General features: G+C 37.0%; 1 protein-coding gene across 9 annotated transcripts in view; it reads right to left on the bottom strand.

Annotated features, from left to right (window-relative positions):
* LOC124354817 (septin-7-like) overlaps positions 1 to 26,939 on the bottom strand; it is a 122,758-nt gene that overhangs the window by 65,321 nt on the left and 30,498 nt on the right. For 2 of the 9 annotated variants that reach the window (XM_046805550.1, XM_046805549.1), the window contains exon 1: positions 24,972 to 25,256. The exons of 4 other annotated variants lie outside the window; for them this stretch is intronic. In XM_046805550.1, coding sequence (XP_046661506.1) covers positions 24,972 to 25,220 — 249 coding nt within the window. In that variant the 5' untranslated portion in view covers positions 25,221 to 25,256. Of the gene's footprint in view, positions 1 to 1,775; positions 1,998 to 4,358; positions 4,505 to 24,971; positions 25,259 to 26,939 lie in introns of those variants that run through there. 3 more of the 9 variants (XM_046805557.1, XM_046805553.1, XM_046805551.1) reach the window with 3 other exon arrangements.

Genomic DNA, 26,939 nt, shown 5'->3' with positions numbered 1-26,939 from the left:
CAAGCGGCCAGTGGGCCAGGTGACAAACTCATCACGACGCCATGTGTGCTGTGAGGTCACGTGACCTTCAAGAACAGCTGTGCTCGTATCTGACCAGCTGTCTCCACATGTAACCTACCTTGCACACACCGGCTCACTCCCCCATCATGTTGTAACAATTTTGTTATACAATAATTCGTATGTATTATTTAATTTCAGTTTCTGTAGAGTTTCCGATTGACTTCATGCTGGGACAAGTTCAAATATATTTAATGTCTGCAAATGTTTTAAAATAATTCCTTTCCCGATGCCAATATTAACTGAATATTAAATTTAATAAAACAATTAAAATAATAGGACGTTTAAACTAGTACGTTCGACTATAAGTTCTATTAAATCAGTTTATGTTACTTTATATAACCAAAGATATAATAAGATATTCCAGGTATTAAGTGCACTGAAAATTTCAAAATAAAAGACACATAGTACTAAGTAGAGTAGTAGTTTAATGAACTGAGATTAGTTTCCAAAAAAATGTAAAAACAACACAAGAATGTTCGTACAGTAATACTTTATGTGAAAAATTAATAAAAGTGTTAACTGTATTTCAAATGTGTGTTTGCTCCCCGTATTATGAAGAATAATACACGCACAAAATTTATTGGTAATGGCAAATACGACTTATAAAATAAAGTGCACATGAAGCAATAATAAACGCTTTGGCTCCGGACGGGAGAACTCTGAAAAGAACGTTAGGTTTAACACTATCCAACAATAAGACAATCACAATGGTATTACAACGAATTTTACTCTTTTCGTATTTCGTAAACATCACCCTGGAAAACTAACAATTAGCCTATGTTTAATTTTACAAATAGGATCTAATAGTAACCTTAATTTTTATGAATTGTGATTAGAGAAGAATTCAAGGGAAAGATAACAAAAATAATTCGTTCCGTGTTTACAATTACTTACGTAGGTGTCTCTCAAAACCAAGAAAAACTCAGCATAGCCCAGTACTTTCATAACATCCAGAAATCATGCAATTTCTCTTATAAACAATGAGTCATTACAACATATATTTCTTTAAACAGGCATTTATATTACAGAACAGACTTTTACACATTTGAAAATCTGTCCTCCTTACACTTAAAATTGACGTTGAACATTTTACGAAACTTGTATACATAAGTTCTAGAAAAAGGCATAAGTTAAGACTTGTAGATACTTTCGTATATGTCTTTCAGACGATTTCAATTACTCAAGTGAAGTTTTCATAAATATGGTATTCAATCCACACATAATGTAGAAATACACTTAAAATTTAGCAATGATAAAAAATTCTATACTAAAGGTAAAATACATTATTTAATATATTAAAAACTAAATACTGTAAGTTATTTACAAAGACAATACGTTATGCAGTTCAGAGCAGGCTACCCATAAACACACTAAAAATTGAATATTTGGTTACATGCCAGTACATTTATTGTGAACTTAAAACAAATGACAGAATCCGAGGCGAACTGTGTGTGGAGAGTCACCACTGTCTACTACTTTCCATCAAATTCTATTAACGCGAGAAGTAAGAAAGAATGTATTAAAGATTTAAAATCTCCATAAAAGAATTGACTTCGTATATGAATATGAAAAAGTCGATGGATGCGTGTGACATGCGGGGATTGTTTGTTTTTTTTCAAACATTTATTGTACATAATGTATTGTATTAATGTATGCAATATAATGTATTTTTGTTGCTTTATGTCTGAATTGATGTTATTTTCGCTGCACAAGACCTGAGCAGCCTGGCGGCGGCCTCGACCTCGCTTGACGCCGGTGTAGAGGAAGCAGCGGGTACACTTGACGTGCCCTCGGGTTCGCAGGATGTCCCGGATGTCTCGACAAGGGAAGTGGTACTTGCTAGGGTCGCAGCGGCCGAAACAAGGAAACACGTCAGCACCGCGCACCGGCCCCCCGCACTTGGCGCACGACACGCACGACATCACTGATAGCACAGATAGCGGTGATAACGTTGCCCCCCCTTCTCCTCAAAGCACAGGTGTTCTTGCTTGTCACTTACATGCGCGGCCACGTCACTCCACCAACATCCATCGTTCATCTCACTCCATGTCCCCGGCCGGATCAGCCAACATTTCCGGAAAATCTTTGACATTTAAGAATTTAGAACTATTTCCAGCCAAAATATAGGCTTCACTATTTTTAACCACCCATAAAACACTCTAAATAAGCAGACTTTCTCATATTATAATGCCATACGAATAATGGAATTAAAACCTCAGTCCTAGTAGTACTAGTAGAGATCGTGGGCCCATAAGTTGAAACATTATCTCTACTCCGCTCCCAGAGACAAAAGTCGCCAATGGTGATCGAATTACATTATATACATTATTTCAGTACTACCACTGTTACATGTAATGCAGGCCTACACACAAATGTGATACGCCAAGAACGTGACACTAGGGATTGAACCCAAGTTCTACATAACATCTTAACCTCTCGGACAGCTCTCTCTGTACATCTTACCCTAATTATATGTTTATAATGAATACCAAATAGTTCCCTAGAATTTCATTGTCACTAGAATTAATCAGAGGAGATAAACTTTCCATTCGAATTGGCAATGGCAAGAAACAACGCTTTAATACTAATTACTTAAACGTTTATACCACCCATACAAGGTTAGGTGGCCATGTTGCAGAAAAATGTCCTTAACGATTCAATTAAGTCTTTAAAATTATAAACAAGGGAACTTTGGCTCTCAAATGAATGACACTAGTTTCTATAGAAGAATAAGAAGTAATTGAAGATAAAATTCTGATTGAAAGTAAACAGAACCTCATGTTATATCTAGTGCACTGTCTGATAGCACGTTTATCAGTCAGTGAATCACTCGCCCGACCCAGCGCTGGCCTGGTGGAAACACAACTCACTTCAATCAGAAAAGGATGTCCTAGAGAATTTTCCCGTACGTCAATACACATTACATCTACAATAAGATAGTTATAGTTATTCAACTCTATAATAATAACAATAAGCAGGATTTATAGAAAAACTCTACCAAGCTTCTGGCACAATGGCCGTTATCAGCTCTTTATCAGGCAATGAGTCAGAGGCCAACTTGTGTCGGTGTGTACACAATTCTGACACACATCCCAGGCTAGACGCGATGTCGATGCGACGAATCCTGAACTGGTATAATCATTTTCATTTCTAATTCCAAAGTGATCTCCTCTAATTATTACCTAGCCTATGAAGAGCAATACATGAACTACTAACACTGTCCTGACGAACAGATGGACACTACGTACCGGAAGAAATGGTCGGCACGTTTGACAGCCAACTTTCTACTGCCTCGGAAAGCTGTCCCTAGTGTATAAATACTCAGAGTACGCCTGGCAGATGGGGCTATAAGTAGTATTACAGACTACAGTCTAAGCTTCTCCGAAATGAATACTACTACATATTCTGATATTTTTATCTGTATAAATCTATTTTCACCCCCGTAAAACAAATAGTTTAAGTTTAGAAGAATTCCACTAACATGTTCTCTTGTTGAACTTGTTCTAGACGTGTTTGCTAATTGCAGGACACAATCCTGCTTGTTTGCATTGAAATTCTTACAAACAACTCGTTATTTAATTGCATATCATCACGAAAACAAATACATCAGCGAGGAATTCACAGAGAAGTCTTTGAATAATGATATAATTATACACGCTGAATTAGACCACAAATAGTTTTAATCGCCTTGATGGCGCCAGATAACGCTTTAATTTCACCCATTAATCTGGGTCAAATAGAAGTAAACAAGAAGTTCAATGGCACTATAAAATGACAAAGAAGTTGCTTAAGTTAAAAGTCGTTTCCATTTCATCATACCCAAAACAACTACAACTGTATCTGAACTGTTAAAAGTTTTATAAGAAAATAATGTGTAATTGTATCAATGATAGTATATATCCACTGCTCCCAACTTTCTATATTCCGAGGGTGAAATTTTAAAACAGGCAAGTACTACTGCAAAAGTTTTATTTCTGAATCGTGACAAAGAAAATCTTAAAATTCAAAATTGTATCCGTTTTAAAACACTGTAAAGGTTTTGAGTAGTTTAACATAAACACGTCCGAATGAAATACTGTCGTGCAAAGAAATTATTCCATAGAAATGTTTTGTAAACATACACTAAAAGTAATGGTAAATGACACCGACAGTATGAATCCTAATCAACCAACAAGAAATTTAAAAAAAATAGTTAACGTACTACTGCAGATAAGTCCACAATTCTCACGTTGTTTGCTACCAGTAACAACTAGTATACGAGTATGTTTGTGAGTACGACTCGTGAGCGGTTGACTCACCGAATTGTCGGGTTCGGGCTTGACCAGCGCCACAGAACTTTGACGAATCATGCCGGTTGACATCTAGCACAGAGCACTGCCGCACTGCCACTACCACTACCACGTACGGTTACGGCCGGACCGGCTGTGACTGTACAGTGTTAGTGTAGTCTGGTACAGTCTCACTACCGACACAACAGACCCAGATAACGCCACCGCGTCACCAGTGCACACGAGAACTGTGCTACAGTCTCGAGAGCACTGCGGATGTAGAAGGGCGCGTGGCCGGCTAACGAATATTTTACTGGCGTAAACAAACACCGGACCAGTTTTACCATTTCCTTGCAGCCTCTAGTTTAAATAAATCCGATTTATAGCCGTTTTACAGCGCAAAGAACGCAGCGCTCCACTTGATTTAAGGGGGCCTAGTCAAGCGGGCACGCTGTAACCGGCCGTAAACTGTTGGACACATTCAACTGCGACCGTAATGGTTAACCGTTAATTCTGAACTGTTAGTTCTCAATTAATGCCTTGTTTAAAAGAAAATGTTATAATAGGAAATACAACTGACTATAAGACAAATATTTTTTTTTAATAGGAAAGGTTATGATCATTACTAAATTTGCAAGGAACATACGTAGTGCAGGAGATTGCGACGAAGTACGAGACAAACTACTCTACACATCTTATGTGAGAGATTTATATAACACGGAATTTAATCAAACACAAAATTGAGAGATCTGGAAACGAGAGGAACTGCAATAAAATAAATGTTTACTTATATTAAACATATATTTTACACACCAATTGCTAGCTTATGGGAGAAAAAGAATCCCTACCCTAACTCTATTGGCGAAATTTTAGATAAATAAAAATACAGGTAAATAATTCTTGCGTAATAATGTATAAATTGAAATAACAACCTTCGTACTGCTTGCATAGTTTCTAGTTTTCATTTATCTAGTTTCAAAACAACCTGTTCTCGAGGAGGAAACCAAGAATATTAATTTCGAGTAATATATATATATATATATATATATATATATATATATATATATATATATATATATACACAGGGTGTATATTATGTCTGGAAACACCCAAATATATCCTTTAATAATTTAAATATAAATTTGAAACCTCTTACAATCGTGATAGAGATTGGGCATCTACTTTTTGGAACAATGTTTTGTTATGCCACACCAACGGGGGACGGTCCTGGCCGAGGGTATCGTGAATATTCTTAATGGAAGCCTATACCTTGTGATACATAATTTTTAAAGGTAATAGCTTACTGAATTGAATGCCACAAACCGCATCTCAAAGGAATTATTCTATCAGAAAATAGAGCATTTTTAGTATTGAAAAATTTACTGATGTTCAACAATGTAATTTTAACATGGTTCTTGCCACAAAAATGTGTTACACTAATTTTTTAGCATTTTTTTAAATGTTCAATTAAATAAAACAAAAATTTCATTTTAAGATGGTTTCATTAGTACAAATTTGCCAGTTTTTATTTACAGTACAATTATGGAAAAACTTATGTTATTGATTTCTTATTACAAATAAAAAATAATGTATGCTGTTAGAAAAGTCTTACAACAAACGTTTTACCTGCATTTGGTGTCAAAGCAATTGTTCGAACTGTGTTCCTTCTACGGTTTGACAATGAGCCAATCTTGTGTAAAATGATTCGACAGAGTTGCCTAACATTTCTTCAGTTATCAAAGCAATCTCCCTCTATAATCCTGTTTCTTAGGTCTTCCAAATTATGAGGCTTTCTTCTATAAACATTGGATTTTAAATGACCCCATAGGAAATAATCGACTGGTGACAAATCCGGAGATCTTGGAGGCCATTCGATTTCTCCTCTTCGGCCAATCCATTTATGAGGAAACCTTAAATCCAAATACTCTCTTACCTGTCTCCCATAATGGGGTGGAGCACCATCCTGCTGAAACCATACATTATCAAAGTATTCTCCTGATGCAATTTGAATAGCTGGGATTATTTCATTTTGGAGCATATTGTAGTAAAAGTTCGGCATTTAAATTTCCATTGAGGAAAAAGGGTCCAACAATTTTGTTACCTAAAATTCCACACCATACGTTCAGTTTTGTGGTTGCTGTGAATGGGAGTCAGTAATCCAATGTGGGTTTTCACTAGCCCAGTAACGTAAAAAAGTTGCCTCATCAGAAAATTAGTATGTTTGGTCAGAAAATCTCTATTGTCATCACATTTGCGCATCACAAGTTCACAAAACTCAACTCTTCTGTCGTAATCATCCTCACTTAACTGTTGGACTGAATGAACTTTAAATGGTTTGTGTATTTATTAATTTTCAAAATCTTACTCACAGACATAGGGTGCATATCATGTTGCTGTGCAGCTTTTCTGAGCGATGTATGTGGGTCTTCAATAAATGTTTGCAAAACATCTAGTGCATGTTCTTCATCTGTTGCAGATTGTATCCTACCCGACTTTGGCCGATTACGTACACTCCCTGTCATTTCAAAACGCTCAATAGTTTTTTGATATTGTTGAAACACTTATGGGATTCCTTTCTGGGAAAGTGTCATTAAACAAATTACAAACTTTCCCGATAAGATCTTTGACGATCGCCATATCCTCGCATCATCAACAGAGTAATTCGTTTCTCTTTCAGACAATTCCATTAAAATGCCAAATAAAAACTGAACTACTGTAATTAGATAACTTGTTGACAGCAATGCTTCAGAGACACTGATTAACTCGACAGGAATGATATGACCTTTGTCCATTTGTAATTCCCAAGCTTAGACCTGTCTAGTGAAAGCTCCATGCTCAACAAACTGAAACCTGTAGACCAGATGATTAATAACACAATAATGTTTCTCATAGGCTAGTGAACCTTTGTCTCTTTAAACCTTCCTGCTGACTGGAAAACACCAAGTACAGATTCATAAGTAATCAGAGAAAAGTGACTCATAAGTTTTATTCATTGTAATAAAAAAACTGGTAAATTTGTACTAATGAAACCAGCTTAAAAATAAAAATTGTTTATTTTATTTTAATTGAACATTTTAAAAAATGCTAAAAAATTAGTGTAACACATTTTGTGGCAAGAACCATGTTAAAATTACATTGTTGAACATCAGTAGTAAATTTTCAATACTAAAAATGCTCTATTTTCTGATAGAATAATTCCTTTGAGATGCGGTTTTGTGGCATTCAATTCAGTAAGCTATTACCTTTAAAATTATGTATCACAAGGTATAGGCTTCCATTAAGAATATTCACGATACCCTCGGCAGGACGTCCCCCGTTGGTGTGACATAACAAAACATTGTTCCAAAAAGTAGATGCCCAATCTCTATCACGATTGTAAGAGGTTTCAAATTTATATTTAAATTATTAAAGGATATATTTGGGTGTTTCCAGACATAATATACACCCCTGTATATATATCTCAAAATACTGTGTAGTGTCTTCTTACGTCCATCGCCAGCTAAAACATGAAAAATGAAGAAGGTACTTCCTGACTCATTAAGCACAGCACAAGTGGGTGACGACGTCCAAGATGATTAATTTCACACTGTCGTGTACCCCCCCCCCTCCTCACCCTCTGGGAATGGAAGATAAGCGCAGTCGCGATGTGGAAGGAAACTGCACTGAGCGGAAGTCCACCATTATATCAGCTGACGACGCACACACTGGCAGCCTTGTAATATCCGTTGTACAACACAACACGATACACCACGCTTTACTGATCAGGCCACAGGCCACTGAGTAGCTTCTTTCAAATTAAAAGTGGTACATAATGCTTGTTCTCGTGGATGAGCAAAGTGGCTAGCTGAGCAATGCTCTGAACTTCTCACACAGAAGATGGCCAAAACATCTCCTCACTCTTTCAATACACCAAAGTGAGTACAGATTTGATTCTCTGTGATATTATCTTTCGGAAGTTCGTGTGATGGATTAAACTTTCTGGTAGGTTAGCATATCCCGTGTTCCCCTAAACCACGGCTTTCAAAATGCTCGGTGAGCAGTTTCGTAGTATCGGTAGGGTTTGCAAGGCTTGAGTTCGCCAGACGTCAAAAGCACAAGAGGGGCTAGTTTGGATACAACTATTAAATCAGCAATACGGTGTATGATGATGATCTCATGTGTGTTTCATTTTCAATGTGTACCTTTCACTGTCACGGTAGACACTGGCGGCGGCAAAATTTCAACAAATTGCCAGAAGGAAATATCAGAGCGACTACTTATTGTTGAATCACGGACAAACAAGTAAAAGTTTCCCCAGACGTGGATCGCCCAATATGTTACAGAACGACGTACTCTCGGCTCGAGAGAAAAAAGTTTATGGTTCTTTATGATAACTTACTCCGAACCAAGCGTAGCCGAGAACCTGTGTTCGACTCGCTAAGGACGGCTTTTAGCAACTATGTTTTGAACCAACTGGCAATCCACATGGCATCTGTACCGTTCTTTACAATGAGTGCAAGAAAAAAAGGTCACCAACAATTCAAAATGAATTCCCTTTAGAAATTTTAGATAGGAAAAGAACTTGTACAACTCGTAACTATAAAGTTTAAACTGACGCACAGCACGGGCAAGCGGACTTTGGCAAATGGTAGGGAGAATCCCGTGACACAAATAAGAATAGAGGTATTCAGAAAAGTAGCCGAGAAACTGTGGAAGTCAGTAACAACGGTGGGGGAGGGATGGAGGAACGTGTCATTAACAAAGGACCAGAAACAATGGTTTCCTCAGAGTCGGTGGTAGCCGCACCTCCAAACCGCCTACTGTCACATCACGGGCCGTATACACTATACAACTGTCCTCCCAATATTTATTATTTACACCTACGTCATAGCAGAACGTCACTTCACTTTCTATCAATACACGTAATATTCAATCTTATACATAAAACATTCAGTTAAAAGAGGTTTGCACTTTGTATGGACCAGAGAGGTGGAATTGGTGGTTCGATAGAGGTGATGCAAAACTACTAGTTCGTGTGTCCATTTCGGAGGACTCCAATCGTGATTCTGTAAAAAGGATCCACGCTAACCAGGATCTCAGTGCTCAGACGATTGCATAAGTGACAGTGTACACAGAATTAGACCATAGGCTACTATTGTAGGTTGAGCCACTCCTATTTACTGGTTACGTCGATACTTGACCACGTTCGCAATATATACAAAGTGTACTTTTATTTAGCAACCGAGAGTCGGCGGACGTTCACAAATCATACAGACCATAGCGACGTCGTATATGTACAGTGTCATACAATGTTGCAGACTACGTGCCGCATGCATATCTTATACAAACAACATACCAGGAAAGGTAAACATGCCAGAGACTGACGTCAAGTTGTCTTTCGCGCACGTAACGTAAGCACTTCTTTTGGACCCCAACTACCTGTAAACAACACGAGGCAACGCCGTTCCCACAATATTGCGGGGAATAAACGAACTTCATATTACATGTCATGGCCGAGTATTAGCATATAATTTAACGCGTGTTTGTGCACGCGTGACACGATTGTTTTCGAATGAAACAAGGCGAACGCCTTTGGATTTGCAACCCTCAGTTCGCCTCTTGCGCGGTCCAATGCCAGCCGAGTCAACAAACCGTGAACGCGAACGAAGGTGAATTGGTCACGTATTCGATCCTGACACTAGAACTCCTAAGTAACAAATTATATTTCAACGCACGGCAAAACAATAATAAAAACCTTTAAAATCTTTGCAATTATAGAATTGAAATGTTTAACGGAATATACGATGCAGGTAAAACCTGGTGGTACGTGGTGCTACAAAAACAACAGTCGAACCATACACCCGTGCCCAGTCCATCATTGACAATAGACAATAAACTGTTCATTTTTACTGTCTCCCGCATCAATCGCTGGAGCACTAACAGTGGCATCAATGTGTTCAATTTCGCTTTACAACTCACAGTGCATTTTTTCGTTTACGACAGTAGTGGATCATTAAGCTCTTACCAATTATCATAATTCTGATATTGATGGACGTCTAAATAAATCACGGGAACTGGTACTTTCCTGGCATTAAATTTCCGTTTTATGACCTTCATTTTAATAAAACTATCCTCTTTTATTTAACTTGTTTTTGTTGATTTTTTAATTAAATAACAATAAATAAATGAATAAACTCTTTTTCCTACCCATGTAGTCGTGATCAGAGTTGGTTGTTAGGGGAATATCCCATGTGTGTATCCTAACGGCTCTCAAATGGTAAAAACTATTTTTTGTTAAAAAAAGAAAAACTACATGTTTTGTTGTTTTCATAATTTTAATTTTAATAGACATCCTTACAGTGTAGGATACACGCACACACACTTCTGAAGGGTGTAAATCGGGTTTGGAAAATACTTCATAATTTATTATTGTTATAAATGATAAATAATAAAATCAGCACATTAAGTTACGAACCTCCACTTTTTATGCAATCAGTGTCTCGCCTACTCTGGGCTTATAAATATATGAGCTAAGTGTGTAAGCTAGCTTTATACGCCACTTAGTTTCCATATGGAGGCACAAAATTAAAAATTATTAATTATTGCAATTAAATAATACAAATTATTATTTCGGTTGATTGTGCCGTATCGATTACTTTCATGCTTATTAATTATGAACTGTTTTAGGTTGTGCCCATGAAAGCAACACAAAGGCAATGATGATGACTGTAATTTGGTTGCACTTTCACTTTTTGACATTGAAACATTGCTTGAACCAAGAGGAATCTGTGTACAAAGTTTCGCAACTCTAGGGCCTTACTATCAAAATCTACATCTACAGACAGACAACGATACGATTTACACATCTTCGCTACTCGGGTACACGTGGATATCATGCCAATTGTTGTAATAAATAATGCGATTGTACAGCAAACCTATTTTAAAGTCAAAATAGATTCCTACTCCAGATACTTTACTTGACCCGAACAACAGACCTCTTGCTGATTTCATATTTAATCTCGTAATACGAGTATATCTAGTCGTAGCGAAATTTCTTAGTGCCAATGTTGAGTGAAGGAATCATACACCCTGTCTTACTCTCCCAAGAATACTATACCAAACCCATCACCTAGAAATTTTCCGCTGACTTATTTGGCACAATTTACCCACCCTCCCTAATCTGATTTGAAAAACCTCACCTACGACATTTTCAAGCAGACACTGTTGAATGGGGAACGGTATAGGCCTACATTATACAAATTAAATAGCATTTTCACCTTCTCTTGTAATTTTCAATAAAGGTAGAATCCGTATAGTTCAGATTGTTACTTATCGTAAAATGCTTAGTAAGAAAACATTATATTTTTACAAGCTCCTCTCCGAGTCTTGTGCCAGTGAATGATATGTCCCGTCCACGTTAAAAGATACAAAATTTACCTTGGAGAATAATTCCATCTTTCGGAGAGTTAAAAAATGAAAGCGTACAAAAGCAATTATGTTCCACATTAATGCATAAATTATCCGCAATACTCTACAAGCGGAGTCTTTACAAAGCAATTGAAATATATAATAAATGGCGGTATAAGGAAAGTTTTCAAAGGAAAAAGTGAATTCGCCAAGAATGCTCGACGAAGACAGGCGGCAAATACAATGAAAAGTGGTGTGGATCGATCAAACACGAGAGGGAGAGAGACAGAACGCGAAACCTACTTTTAACAGAGATGAGAACCTTTACTTGTCTGTTCTACGACACCGAAGACATTGCAAAGAATATTTAGCAACATTTCAATATCTTAAAATAAAAAAATGTATTTAGTAAAATCAGTAACGTAATATTGTTAAGTACAAAATACCATGTATTTCAAACAACTTCGTTAGATTAGTAGCAAATGTACATTGTACATACATGTAATGGTAAATATGACAAGTGCTAAATCAAGGACATGGTAATTGTAAAGGTTTTAATCAATTAGTAAATCACTGGGAATAACTTATTTTAATTAAAGTTTGAATTTTTTCTGTTAATTCAACACTAGTTTAAATCATGCAAGACGATCATTAAAATGAGTGGAATAGTCCTAAAATAGCTGGTGTTGTCAGATGTGTTCCAAGACTAGTTTTTGAATCCATAGGACTTCCATCAGCGGTGGATAACATTTATATTCGCAATGAAACGCTTGAAGCCAAAGAACATTTAATAAAAAGAGTTTCAGGAGAAATGCGTTTCAAACAAGTTTCAACATAGGTGATTTATAAAGACTTTTCAGGGTGAATACAAAGTTTTTTCGGCTATTAAAAGAAAACAAGAACGACAACACAAAACATCTTTTAAGAAAGTTCGCACAAGAATAGCAAACAAAAAAGTTGTTTCCAATAAGAACTTTCATAGGAGAAACGAAAAGGCGACAAATTATTTTAAACTAAGGTGTGGTTTGGGTCTGATCCTCTCGTAATCACAGCACTGTGCAATGACGTCAAGCGCCAAACAGACCGAACCAGTGCGTACCAGTAAGTGTCCAAGGTAAATTGGACCGAATCAAGGCATTTGATGCGCCCAGACCATTTATTCCATAGTGTTTGTTTCCTAACTTTTGTTATTTCAAGTCCAGCTGAAATGTACATATAAGTACAGAATGTCTGAAGTTGTAGTTAAGGCGGATTTGTAATTTTCTTTCCTTCGGGATTAGTTTAGAAATATTTCATTTGAAGCATCAATTTCAGTTTCTAAGACATGCAATAACAGTTTTAAACTAATGCAATTAGTAAAGAAATGGTAAACATATTACTAGTGACACATTGGAACATCCAAAACTTGCAGTGTAAGCATATCTAACACAAAACGATTATTATTTAACAAATTAATAAAGCATTGATTAATTTATTGCATTCAAGAAAAAATTTTAAACTCTTTTATAGTTTATTTTTTTATATTTAAAAAGTATACAATTTACAAAACAACTAAAAACCTATATGGACCATACCGTTAAATGAGACATCTCCCATACCACTAAGGCCAAACACAAGGTGGCAGTGATTGAAGTTTATGTGGTAAATCTCAAGGACGTTTCACTAAAATCGGCTCATTCACTGTAGCTATCGAGATAGAAGTTTAACCTGCTTCGGTTCGCAGGTCACTGGGGTCGGAACCGAAGGTACGAAAGCAAGTAAACACAACCATGTTCGAATGACGAAGCGGGCAATTATGTCCCCTATTAAATGTAAGAATGCAGTCTAACATGAGGGTGGTATTATAGCCTCCAATAAGGCAATACCTATGAGAACCACAACTAAGGGTGAGCTAGAAGACCCTCCTGGGGGTCAGTTATTTTTTATTTGTTAACGCATATCTTGTAACAACATTCTATATACTTATCTTGATTTTTAGGTAAGATTTCAAACATTTAAAAATATTGTTTCAAAGACTTTTAATTATTTATTTTTTTATTAAATCAGTACACTTTTAAATTAAAACTAAAATTGACGAACAACGTCATTAATATTATTTTAAACTAAATTTCGTCATGTACATTCGACACTACACAATTTTAAACTAAATCGTCTCATGCTTATGGAGACGGTATGGTAGAGTATAAGACGCTACTACGTTATTCGGTACGCCACAGGTTGTGCAAGCGAAATAAATCACCAGCCAGCCGTATTATCCTATAGTCTGTTTATACTTAAATCCATATTGAGGACAAACGTGATTCTACGAAACACAAGATAATCCGAGTCAACATACGAGGTGATTACATGGATGGACTACAAACTGTGGTAAATACACATTCCCTATGTCTCGGTTTTACTCTTAAAGTGAAGATAATCATTTTCTTCCTATATGGGAGGTTAAAAGTGATTCAACAAAACACGAGATAATACGAGTCAACATGGGTGATTTCTTGAGTGGACGGTGTTTACTCTTAAGCAAAGACAAACTTCTCTATAGCGAAAACTTAGATTACCTTTATAATACGAACGGACACTAAACAACAACAAAATGCTACAAAATTAGGTGATGACGATCGACGTAAACGAGTCAAGACATTAAAAAAACACGTACTCGATCAGAACACGCTGAATGAAGGAACTATCCCAAACTGACGTATTGGATGAACTCTTTAGCATACTTATATATTAATTTGTATAAAACTAGCATGTACAATTGTATAGAATGTGGACTAATTTTAAATACTGCAATGACTCTTTTAGAGGAGTTTTCCTTTAAGCCAGTGTTGTTATTTTATTGGACGTGTGAACACAAATGCCGTATGTTACCTTGACATTTCCATCATGTTCAGTCACCAGTTCCACATTAATATTTATCTGTGACATCATCACCGCTCATCAGCTGTCCCTAGACCGTATGAGCTGTACCAGACGCAAGTGCGTGTGCGAGAGAAAGGCGAGTCTGTTTATAGCCGCCACATGTTCTGCATATACACACAAACAGTGCAAGCAATGGAGTGTTTGTTGTTCTCCACTGGTCCAGCCCCGACATGTGGCTACGGTAAGCGGTCAACGACTGACATGGGACGCGCACATCCTCCACCAAGGAGATCAGACCAACGAATCTGTGGTTCGTACTCACTCACACACGCACACACCCATCCTGTACAAGTAGTAACAGTGACACTGCCTTCCAATAGTGGAGATGTCAAATCATGTTCCAATATATTTAAAACAACTCTTTAAAAATATATGTATAATTTCAATAAACATTGAATAAAAACATTTGGTCTTCCGATCATATGTTAGTTTGGTTATTTAAACGCATATGTGACAGATACGGCCAAATACAAAATAATTGAATCGTAAAAAGTGAGGGCTCTGTGGTTTAATGGTAGCACATTCACCCGGCAAGTGAGAGATCCGGGTTCGAGTCCCGGCGGAGCAAGTAGCCTACTTTTTGTGATTCAATATTTATTGAAATTAAATAAGGCTATTGCCACTTATACAAATGTATATATATATATATATATATATATATATATATATATCTAATCAGTATATTTCTTATCTATTTCCTAAATGTAACAATCATTCAGATCTCAAAGTAATACATTATAACAAGGTTCCGTCTCTTTTTGTTATGCTAGAATGTTTGACTTCGTCATTTGATTGGTTGTTATTAAATTTGTAGCTATATGTAACGAAACAATAATGGTTTTATAAACATTGGTAAACACTCAAATGCCACAACGTTTATTTAGAGTGAATATAATGTAGGAAATGTTGGAATCAGCCGTTTAAAAAATAAACAATGCAACATCTTGAGGTAAATATAGTGTCTTCCGAACTCTGTAAACAGCTTCAGATTCGCCTAATAGTTGAATTGTAACACTACTCCAGTCATGTACTTGAGTATCAACATTTCATTTCTTTGTCATAACTCACTTATTGAAGTGGAAAATACAAAAACCTTCTGTTGCGCTCAAGGATGTATAAAATAACAATACATTATTATTATGCACCACCGATTGTAGGCTACTTATTTACAGTCAAAAGTAGTAGGCTAACTATGTTACACATATAGATGTTACATTATATAGATATATATATATATATATATATATATATATATATATATATATACCACGTAAAAATAAAAAACCAAATATTGGTAAACTCTTTATATGAATTTTCGTATGTCAGCATACTTCTTCAGATAACAAATAGTGTATAAATATTTACAAAATTAAATAATTAAACTAACTAAAATAATATAAACAAGAAAAAGAACTGAAATAGAATAATAAACAGAGGAAAATACCTCACAGCTGATGTTTCATCAGAAATACCAAAGAGTAATAAAATTTAGAAATTAACGAATGTTCAAACCTAAAGGAAATTTTGATCTTAAAACAAGGTGATGAGCAGTTTCGCTCCTTCTCAAATTAAACCTATTTATATTTTCGTTGGCATGCAATGGAACATTACTGATGCCTTTTAATTTATAACAGTTTTCAATTTTGTCCTGATTATGTTCCCTGGAATGTACAGCGAGGGGCTTATTATCTCCATGAAGAATACTGTAACGGTGACCTGTCATTCTGATACGAAGAGGGTTAGAGGTTTGGCCAATATATTGTTTATTACAAAAATTACAATTTAGCTGATATATTATATTAGTTGAATTACAATCTATTGTTCCTTTAATTGGATACGTTTTATTGGTTATGTTACTACTTAAATTTTGACTAGAGGACATAATTTTGCACGTACCACAACGTGGTTTTTGACGGGGTTTACAACCGTTAAAATTTTTCTCTCGATTTTTGTGTTTAAGATTGGTTTGGACTAGCATATTTTTAAGATTTGACGGTCTTCTAAAGATGACCCTAGGTGGTTTCGAAAATATATCTTTAGTTTCCGATGATGACTGTAGAATATGGAAAGCAGTTTTAATTATAGGGTTTATTTTGTTAAGTCCGGGGTAGAATTTTGTAGTAAATTGAGGTTCATCTAGAGGAAAAGATTTGTTGTAATTAAAAATTTTTGTCCTATTAATTTGATTTTTTACAAGTTTGTCGGGATAATTTAAATTTTTAAATGTTTTTGTTAATTTGTTAATATAATTTGTGAAATCAGACTCTTTGCTACATAAATTCTTTGCTCGAATGGCTAAAATTTTTGGAATACTTTTTTACATGTGTAGGATGGCAACTAGTATAATTTAAGTAATTCATAGTGTTGGTATCTTTAATGTGAATTTTTGTTTTAAGAAAGCCCTCTTCTAAAAACACATCAACATCTAGGAAGGTAATGATTGTGTGGGAATATTTCCAAGTGAAATTTAATGTTGAAAATTTGTTTAGGGAATATAGAAAATCTTTAAGGAGATCTTCACCATGTTGCCACATCAAGAAAATATCATCTGTGTAACGATACCGGATCAGAGGAAGTTTATTTTGGGTATTTAAGAAATTTTGTTCAAAGAAGCCCATAAACAGATTTGCATAAGAGGGTGCCATCCGTGTTCCCATGGCTGTACCTTTTATTTGTAAAGAAAAATCATCTTTGAATTTAAAACAGTTCATTGTTAGGATGAAACTCTATTAGTGTTAAAAGGAAAGAAGTAGAGGGCTTTGAATGTGCGGATCTGGTATAAAGGAAATGTTTAGTTGCGTTTATGCCTTCATCATGTGGGATGTTGGTGTATAGTGATGTGACATCAATTGTGGCTAGGATTAAATTCTTTGATAAAGGTTGGGTAATTTGGGAGAGTTTAACAATAAAATCATTAGTATTTTTAACATAAGATGGAAGTAGTTTTACAAAAGGCTGCAGTTGGTCGTCAATGTAACCTGATATTCTTTCAGTCGGGCTCCCATAACTGGCAACAATTCGACGTCCTAGTGGTGGTCTGACATTCTTATGAATTTTCGGAAGTATATAAAATGTTGGAGTTCTGGGGAATTTTGGTGTTAGTATGCTTATAGTTCTCTGTGATAAATCTTCGTCTTTTCCTCGTTGTTCCAACACGTTTTATGATTAGTTTTAGTTAAATTCTTTGGTTGGATCTGTCTGCACTAGTTGGTAAGTTTCATCATCAGCCAGTTGTCTCTGTACTTCGTTACAGTAATCATTAATGTTTTGAATTACAATTTTGTTACCCTTGTTTGCTGGTAGAATAATAATATCGTTATTGTTTTTGAGCGATGTAATAGCTTTCATTTCATTTTTTGTTATATTATTCTTATATTTTAACGAATTTTAGAAAGATGAGCTTGACAAATTTGAGGATAACAATAATAAATTGTTCAACGGGATGATCAGGTATTAAAGGTGGAGGCTCCCAGTCGCTTTGCTCTTTAAATTTTTCCAAGCACCCAGGTAGATTTGAAGGTTCAGATTCGTAAGTTGAAAAATAATGTTTAATCCGAACATTGCGCGCAAAATCTAAAGTATCCTCGACTAAACTAATTTGATCAAATTTTGGTGTAGGACAAAAAGTGAGACCTTTTGATAAAACACATATTTCATCACCAGAAAGGTCATAATTAGATAGGTTTTCAATGTTAGCAAGGTTATCTTCAATAAGGTTGATTGTGTCGCATGAATCACCAGAATTGTACAATGGATCACAATCAGGCTGGTGGTTTTCTACAGAATCATGATAATCACATGTTTTATTTGCGGATATATTGTCTGATGAAAGTAATATGGTTTGAGGTAATTCTAAAATAATTCGGCGCCTGATATCAAAGTCAATAATAATATATAAATATCTAATCTTGTCAGGATTATTACACAATAAGAGGTAGAAAGAAAAGAGAAAACCGGAACATTACTTGTGAGTGTACCCTATATCAATGTGTTACTACGCCTCGAAGTGTTTATCAATAGTACAAATATTGTATTTGTACAGCATACATTTTTAATAAACGTGTCCAACTATTCCAAATGTTTACAATATGCTGTGAGTAAACTACACTGCAAAATTGCTATTTTAAAGAAACAAATTCAAGACAATAATCGTTCATTCGTGAAGGAAAAACACACACTATATTATTTTAGTAGTAAAGATTAATTTTAGTATACTTTATACATAGGCTTCAAAGTTAAGTAAAATAAATTTACAGCTAGAGTTGGTAATTAACGCTTGGAGAGCTAAAACGTGGCTCTCGTAATTAAAAATCCTCTCTGCATGTATCCAGGGGAAAACCTGACATTGAAACCCGAATAAGAAACAAATCAGAAGCCTCTCCTTCCATTGATGATGTAATGAGATGCGACGTAGTAACGTGCAATAGTAGAGCGTTCAATGTCGCCATGGCAACGCCGCGCCGCGTCGCGTCATGATCAGAAACATACAGCCTGTTGAGTCCCGGCCCGGCCGCACACCGCATCGCCCGGTTCCTGTTCACACGCAGCTACAGTATCAGTCACACACAGCCTGTACATACTAGCAAACACTGTCATATTCTTCAACTGGAACACTTATTACATTAATAGTCCATGTAGACTACAGATTGGCGATAGACTGAAGTTACAAAGTATTCAATACAAAATTGAGTTTACGACAGTAAAAAATGCTAGTCTAAACTGGTGCAAGAGCACGAGCGAGCGCTGTTGCGACCAGCGTCGTACACAGTTGTTTACGAGAATAGGAAAGCAGTGTCGGACAGTAAAACTGCGCAAATAGATCCGTACCGCGAGCGGTGTCGCTCTTGTGTCGGACAGTTGTACACGAGGATAGGAAAGCAGTGTCGGACAGTAAAACAGTGCAAATAGATCCGTACCGCGAGATAGTTGTACGGATCCGTACCGCGAGACAGTTGTACACGACAATTGGAGAGCAATGGCAGACAGTAAAACTGTGTAAAGAGATCCGTACCGCGAGCGGTGTCGCTCTTGTGTCGGACAGTAGTACACGACAATTGGAAAGCAGTGTCGGACAGTAAAACTGTGCAAATAGATCCGTACCGCGAGACAGTTGTACACGACAATTGGAGAGCAATGGCAGACAGTAAAACTGTGTAAAGAGATCCGTACCGCGAGCGGTGTCGCTCTTGTGTCGGACAGTAGTACACGACAATTGGAAAGCAGTGTCGGACAGTAAAACTGTGCAAATAGATCCGTACCGCGAGACAGTTGTACGGATCCGTACCGCGAGACAGTTGTACGGATTCGTACCGCGAGACAGTTGTACGGATTCGTACCGCGAGATCTGTACCGCGAGACAGTTGTACACGACAATTGGAGAGCAATGTCAGACAGTAAAACTGTGTAAAGAGATCCGTACCGCGAGCGGTGTCGCTCTTGTGTCGGACAGTTGTACACGAGGATAGGAAAGCAGTGTCGGACAGTAAAACTGTGCAAATAGATCCGTACCGCGAGACAGTTGTACGGATCCGTACCGCGAGATCCGTACCGCGATACAGTTGTACACGACAATTGGAGAGCAATGTCAGACAGTAAAACTGTGTAAAGAGATCCGTACCGCGAGCGGTGTCGCTCTTGTGTCGGAAAGTTGTACACGACAATTGGAAAGCAGTGTCGGAGAGTAAAACTGTGCAAAGAGATCCGTACCGCGAGCGGTGTCGGACAGTTGTACACGACAATTGGAGAGCAATGTCAGACAGTAAAACTGTGTAAAGAGATCCGTACCGCGAGCGGTGTCGCTCTTGTGTCGGACAGTTGTACACGACAATTGGAGAGCAATGTCAGACAGTAAAACTGTGTAAAGAGATCCGTACCGCGAGCGGTGTCGCTCTTGTGTCGGACAGTTGTACACGACAATTGGAGAGCAATGTCAGACAGTAAAACTGTGTAAAGAGATCCGTACCGCGAGCGGTGTCGCTCTTGTGTCGGACAGTTGTACACGACAATTGGAAAGCAGTGTCGAACAGTACAACTGTGCAAAGAGATCCGTACCGCGAGTGGTGTCGCTGTTGTGTCGGACAGTTGTACACGACACAATATATATAAATTGTGGGACAGACACAAAGTTCATTACATGTAATTTATACCAAAATACTTCCTTTATAAATTTAAATCGTATATTATTTAAACTTGTACGCCACTAGCGCTAGTACAATTGGAAAGCAGTGTCGGAGAGTAAAACTGTGCAAAGAGATCCGTACCGCGGGCGGTGTCGCTCTTGTGTCGGACATTTGTACACGACAATTGGAAAGCAGTGTCAGACAGTAAAACTGTGCAAAGAGATCCGTACCGCGAGCGGTGTCGCTCTTGTGTCGGACAGTTGTACACGACAATTGGAAAGCAGTGTCGGACAGTAAAACTGTGCAAAGAGATCCGTACCGCGAGCGGTGTTGCTCCTTGCGTTGGACATTAGAATTTCAATTATAACCGATGCTGAGATATCACTGTAGTGTGTGAATACAGTTTGCTTTGGCTGTCGCAACAACAACCAGCGATACTTGCGACAGTACCGGAGATAAATTCCTTATTCTTGTCCACATTATGTGACAGCCGTTGCGCAATTCAGGCGCAACTTTATTTGCCAGTGCTAACTGAGCCTAAGTCTGCAGAGTTTTTCCGGCCGGCTAGGGGTTTTTAAATGTATCATTTGTTTATTTTTGTCTGTTTGTTTATCACTTGTTTATCGCAGCGGCGACTAGTTCACCTTTAAATATGGAAAGACTGGTGGTGGAAATAAAGAAATATATAGTGTTACTTGCTTGTTCCACATAAAGCTAAAATCAACAATAAGTTTCCGACCATTTTAATGTTATTAATATGCTAAATGACATACGTATCAGGCCCTTTGATGAGAATACTGACCATGTATACGGTACATACATGATGCTGATGGCAAACAACATTTCTCAAAGAAGAAGGATTTATCGCCTTTAATGGGCTTCTGATTAGCAACAATGTAAACCCAATTTTTAACTTATTTTTGTCGTTGCATACAAAACCCTTCACGCCAATACATGTATTTCCTTTTACGGGAAGACGATTTAAAATATACACAAAAGTTGCTTACATAGCAATTTACTAATGTTTACATGTTGTTTACTTCACTCTAATGTTCATCACAATTTGAAAACTGTATCTGTTTAGAATTAAAATATATTGTTAGATATGAGGCAAAAATTGAAATGTGAATTAATACGCTAAGCAATAATTTAAATGTGAATTTATGCGTTAAGAAGAGTAATCAAAGAATGTACGCCAGAAAATCTAGATTATGTGTGAAATTAAAACAAATTTCTTCGTTTTTACTAATTCTCGAGTTTCTTTGAGCCAAGATTAATGTAAGAGGAATCGGTTTAAATATTTGTTATTTTCAAACTCAGGTTTACATTTTTCTGTACGATTTTATTTAATAGCGTAAGCACCAAATCAATTTACATCTTTCAAATTTGTGTAAATCACACAAATTATACGAGAAGAGACGAGTCTATATATGTGTAATCGTATTTATTGAATGTAACAAAACTGTCAATAATAATTATATTCAGATGCAGCAAGTTGTTTTAATTCACCCTCCGAAGCACGCCAAATCGCGTCAATCCGTTGAAGTGGATAGGCGCCCTCCGCTCCCCGGCCCTTTCATCATATTACGAGCGATATAATCGTTCCTCTGTGCTTTCATGAGCCACGGTTTCGTCGTTTAGAACTTCCCAGAAAAGACTGTGACGAACCTTCCTTGTCTATACCGTATCTCAATGGTAACTCAACTGAGGTGAAAATATTACCGACAGTAATGGGCGCAGCCAGTAAGTAGTAATGGGTTGTAAATTACTCGTAAACAGTAAGATAAGAACCATTATTTAACTTTTCAGCACCACATAGAAAAGTGGTAGCAATCCAAAGTATGTTTCAGTACAATTTGAGTTATTATATTACTGTACATTCAAGAAAAGGGACAAATGTTTATAAAAGCACAATTTTTACCAAAACTCTCGACATTTAAATTAAAAATTGAAACTTTATTAATTACGGAAACTAAAACATCACTTGGTAAATCATTAGTGCCAAACATGACCAAATCTATATGGAAAAATCTAAAATAGCGAAGTAAATTGAGTGTGTTGATTTGATTTAGAATCGCCCTACTGCAGATCTAAGAACGAAATAAAAATATTAATCCAAGAAAGACGTTGCTAAGGTTATGAGATAAGAGGTGGGGAAATCGACCAAAAGTATTATTTATACATATTACACTGCTGAGTTTGGAGAACAACCATAGTATTAATAAAGAAGGTTTCAATAGTGTTTCATTTCCATTAACTATCTTCCGACGCAACTATCTTTTAAAATCATTGTTATCGACGAAATTATGTCAAATGATAACACAAGCACTGATTATTTTAATTGGCATTTAAACATTTGGCACTCGGAGTTTCAAGGGTAACATTACTCTGACTACACTTGTAGTGTCCCCTGGCAGCAGCTGTCCGGTGTAGGGGTAGAGGGGTAGGTCTGGCTAGCTCCCCTAGTTACGGTGCGGCGTACATTCATGAGTCAACCTCGGTACGGGTATCGATTCACTGATGGCGACGGCGGGATGATTCATCCGGCGTCTGGATGGCCTTGGGAGTAGCAGCCTTCTCCCCTCCCCCCCTGGCGCATCCGGCAACTCCTACTGTATCTTTTACTGAGTTTACAAGCTTTCGCGTGCCTTACTGCAACTGAGAAATCCAAACCGTGCACCTAACTGTTCATACATTACATTACATTTATTTTATAACAATATTCTAATGAGACTATGATCCAACATAGTGATTTAATAATTTATCACCGTGTACATCACGAGTAATCTCCCTTCACATTACACGATCAGATTTAACTACAGGAAATATGACTGAAAATGCCTTTGTCACGGTAGTGACAAGGACCATCTATAGATGAAATCAGCAGTGGTTATAATTAGATGAATATCATAACATACAAAGCAAACATCATATACATGTGAGACTATCACCAGATGTAACTAATGGGCGAGGGTCATATAAATGTGGCTACCTTAGATTACAACTGGAATGTCACATCAATGTGATTCTTATCACATGTCAAAACTCGCACATTGTTATATAAATTCGACTTATCACCAGATTTCACACTGGACAAGTACATACCATACAAAAGTAGCTATCACTAGATGCTGTAGCTCTGTGATGTATTAGGGAACAGCGTTTGAATGGCACATTTCCAGATCTTATTATTCGAAACACAAAGGCCAATGATTTAAAAACTTAGTTTAAAAGCACTTTAGAATTGCTGTACCGATATTCTGGTAGGACTGTCACTATCTGGAAACGATAACACAAAAACAACAATAGCGACCAGAACGCCAGTGCTGCACGTTATGTGATTGTCCTTTATCAGCCCGGACGTGAGGACCAACAAAGCTACGATCTCGACGTGAGAATATTCACTGACATAAACACGAACATTATATACTACATGTCTGATAACATTTGGAGTTTACAACACGAGCGTTTCAAGTCAAACAAAACCTGTTAAAAATATACATGAGCTAAAATTTGCATTGCATAGAACATGCAGATGTAACATAAACAAAACAACGGGCCAAATATTGCTGATGAAACTGCAGCAGTACCCTTCAGTGCTTCATCTTCGCCACCAGATTTGAAAATTATTGAGATGGTTATCATCCACTATATAATGAATTCCAACTGAATTGAACGGGATTAACTAATTTCTTTTAAGGTTGACGTCAATTATAGGTTAATATAGGCGTCTGACGTAACCATATAAAACACAGAGACCTATTAAATACACGGATTAACATAGTGTACTTGAATGACACAACCAGAAATAACAGTAGTGTGTACACATACATTTTCGTTTCACAATTTTATCTACTGTCTTCTGAAAACCCCTAGAAGTCCATCGACATGACAACCGTATTTACCCAGAACAAATTCTCACGACTGACTCAGTTTCTCATGCACTGTAAAACCGAGATGACGCAGCTATCGTTCCTGTTCCAGGATCCAATTTATTATAATCTGGAGGTGCGGTTGATAAGATTACTGCAGAAATGGTACTCCAGTTTGCGTCATTCTTATCTTTCATAATTTCTCTGCTCGCTATTGACACATCAGAGAGTATCAGATTCAAGAATGTATTGGTACAGTCTGGGTGTGCCGGTCGGAGACGCACGTGTGCCGTGTGCCTGTCGACCAGATGGCCACTATATATAGCCCGGTCGGTGACAGTACTCACCAAGGGGTCTGCTGCGGCCCCTGTGCCGGAGGTGGGCTGGTCGAAGAGCCGTTGCCTGTTGGCTAGACGCTCCAGCCCCGCCAGGCGGTAACTAGCTGGTGACCCTGTCGAGTACTTTGGTAACGTGGGTGGCGGGGTGGGTTTGCTGGCCGCGGCCAACAAGCTGGTACTGCTGGTGTAGTGGTAGCTCGCAGGGGTAGCCGCCGACACCGCGGGTTTGCCGGGCACTCCGTTACTGGTCGCACTCATCTTAACACATCGCCGCCGATCACACAACTGAGACGCCCGCCGACGCGCCGCGCCCTGCTGACAACCACTCGGCCAACGTCGGCTGCGATCGGCTATCTTCGCGCCAGTGCTGCCAACATAGACCGCACCGCCAGTAAAAATATACCTATATAAAAGTATAGGACACGGGATTTCCCTTCGCTTATGCTACTGCATCTGATATATATTTTATAAAAATAATCCGACAATCTACGCAATTAAAAGATTGTTAACAATACAAACTAAACTAGTATTGGAAGCGCAATCTGCGAAATGGCGAAAATAAAACGATAACTCGAACAGTAGCTTGGTTCCCAAATAATTTCAATGTTTTGATACTGGGAAGACGTTGAACAAATGACAATAAAACCCACGATCTTGATCCATATAGGAACTGTATTATATCCATACTATAAAGACGAAAATATTACAACAAAACATAAAAAGTTTCGATCTTTAACAAAATTTTACTGTTTTGGTACCCAGAAGATACCAGAGACATAACGATAACACGTACACCCCCGTCTTTATCTGTAACATTTAAAATCTAAATATTTCCTACTCCACGAAGTACACCGAAGACAAGAAAATAATAAACAAATCTCTCAAATTGAAATTAAGAAACACAGCCAGGAAATATTCATATTTAACTATATAGACGATAATATCATTTATTCGAGTAATGGCCATCTGTCTGGGTTTTTGTAAAACCTCTCTTTTCTTTACGGGTTAAAAAATATTCAATTGTCAAGTCCCTCTTTTCTTCCAGCCAACCTAAATCTCAATTTATTAAGTCCACAACAAGCTTTTTGTTTGAGCGCTAAACTTTCGTTACATGTCTAACAGGATAAATTTCCAGGGAATCAAACCTAGAAATTTGTATAATTTATTTTTATTTTTAAAAATTTTCCGAAGAAAAGAAGAACGTAATAACCGCGAAGGACGCGTAAGGAACGCGACACACAGTGCGGCCGATATGCCCCTTCTAACTGGACAAAATTATTAACTACTGATCTGATAATGCAGATACAGGAATGAAACTTTAGGTATCTGACACTGTCTAGATACCATACTTGTAGGTTCGACGAAATCATTGTATCATTCACTCAAAACAAGGGTAAAGGAGGGGTTTATCTTGTATGTGATACCTTTTATTTATGAAAGCATTTGCTTGAATAAAAAAATGTAATGTAACCAATATTACCAATAGAGTATTATAGTTATAATCTATGAGCCGATGATCAATTTGCTCTTTAAAATCATACATGGTAATATTGATATCTATAGTGGAATTTTCCTAGGGAACAAACTGATCTCAAACCACGCCGGTTAAGGTGGAGGTCAAAAATAAGATGTCAAAAGGGTTAAAAGTAAGAAACAATCGTATTTTACGGATTATAATGTTACTGGCTTGATACACTTAAAACCGACCGTCAGACTCACATAAACAATGATTATTATTTTAGAAACATTATGATGACTGAAAATTAGACTACACTCGTGTACTTCCGTTAAAATTTTAAAATTAGTTTTCAGATTGGCCCTCGGCTCCTGATCATTAATTTCGAAACATTATGATGACTAAAACTATACCCCATGTGTACTTCTGTGAAAATTTAAAAATTAGTTTGGAAATAGCAAAATAATATTTCGAAACCCTGAGGTTTGTTTGTATTTATTAGATTCCTGTTTATTTTACTT

Source organism: Homalodisca vitripennis, chromosome 2 (genome assembly GCF_021130785.1).
Source record: "Homalodisca vitripennis isolate AUS2020 chromosome 2, UT_GWSS_2.1, whole genome shotgun sequence".
NCBI lineage: Eukaryota > Metazoa > Arthropoda > Insecta > Hemiptera > Cicadellidae > Homalodisca > Homalodisca vitripennis.
Note: the sequence above shows the minus strand (reverse complement) of the source record. Positions and strands in the feature narration are given on the sequence as shown.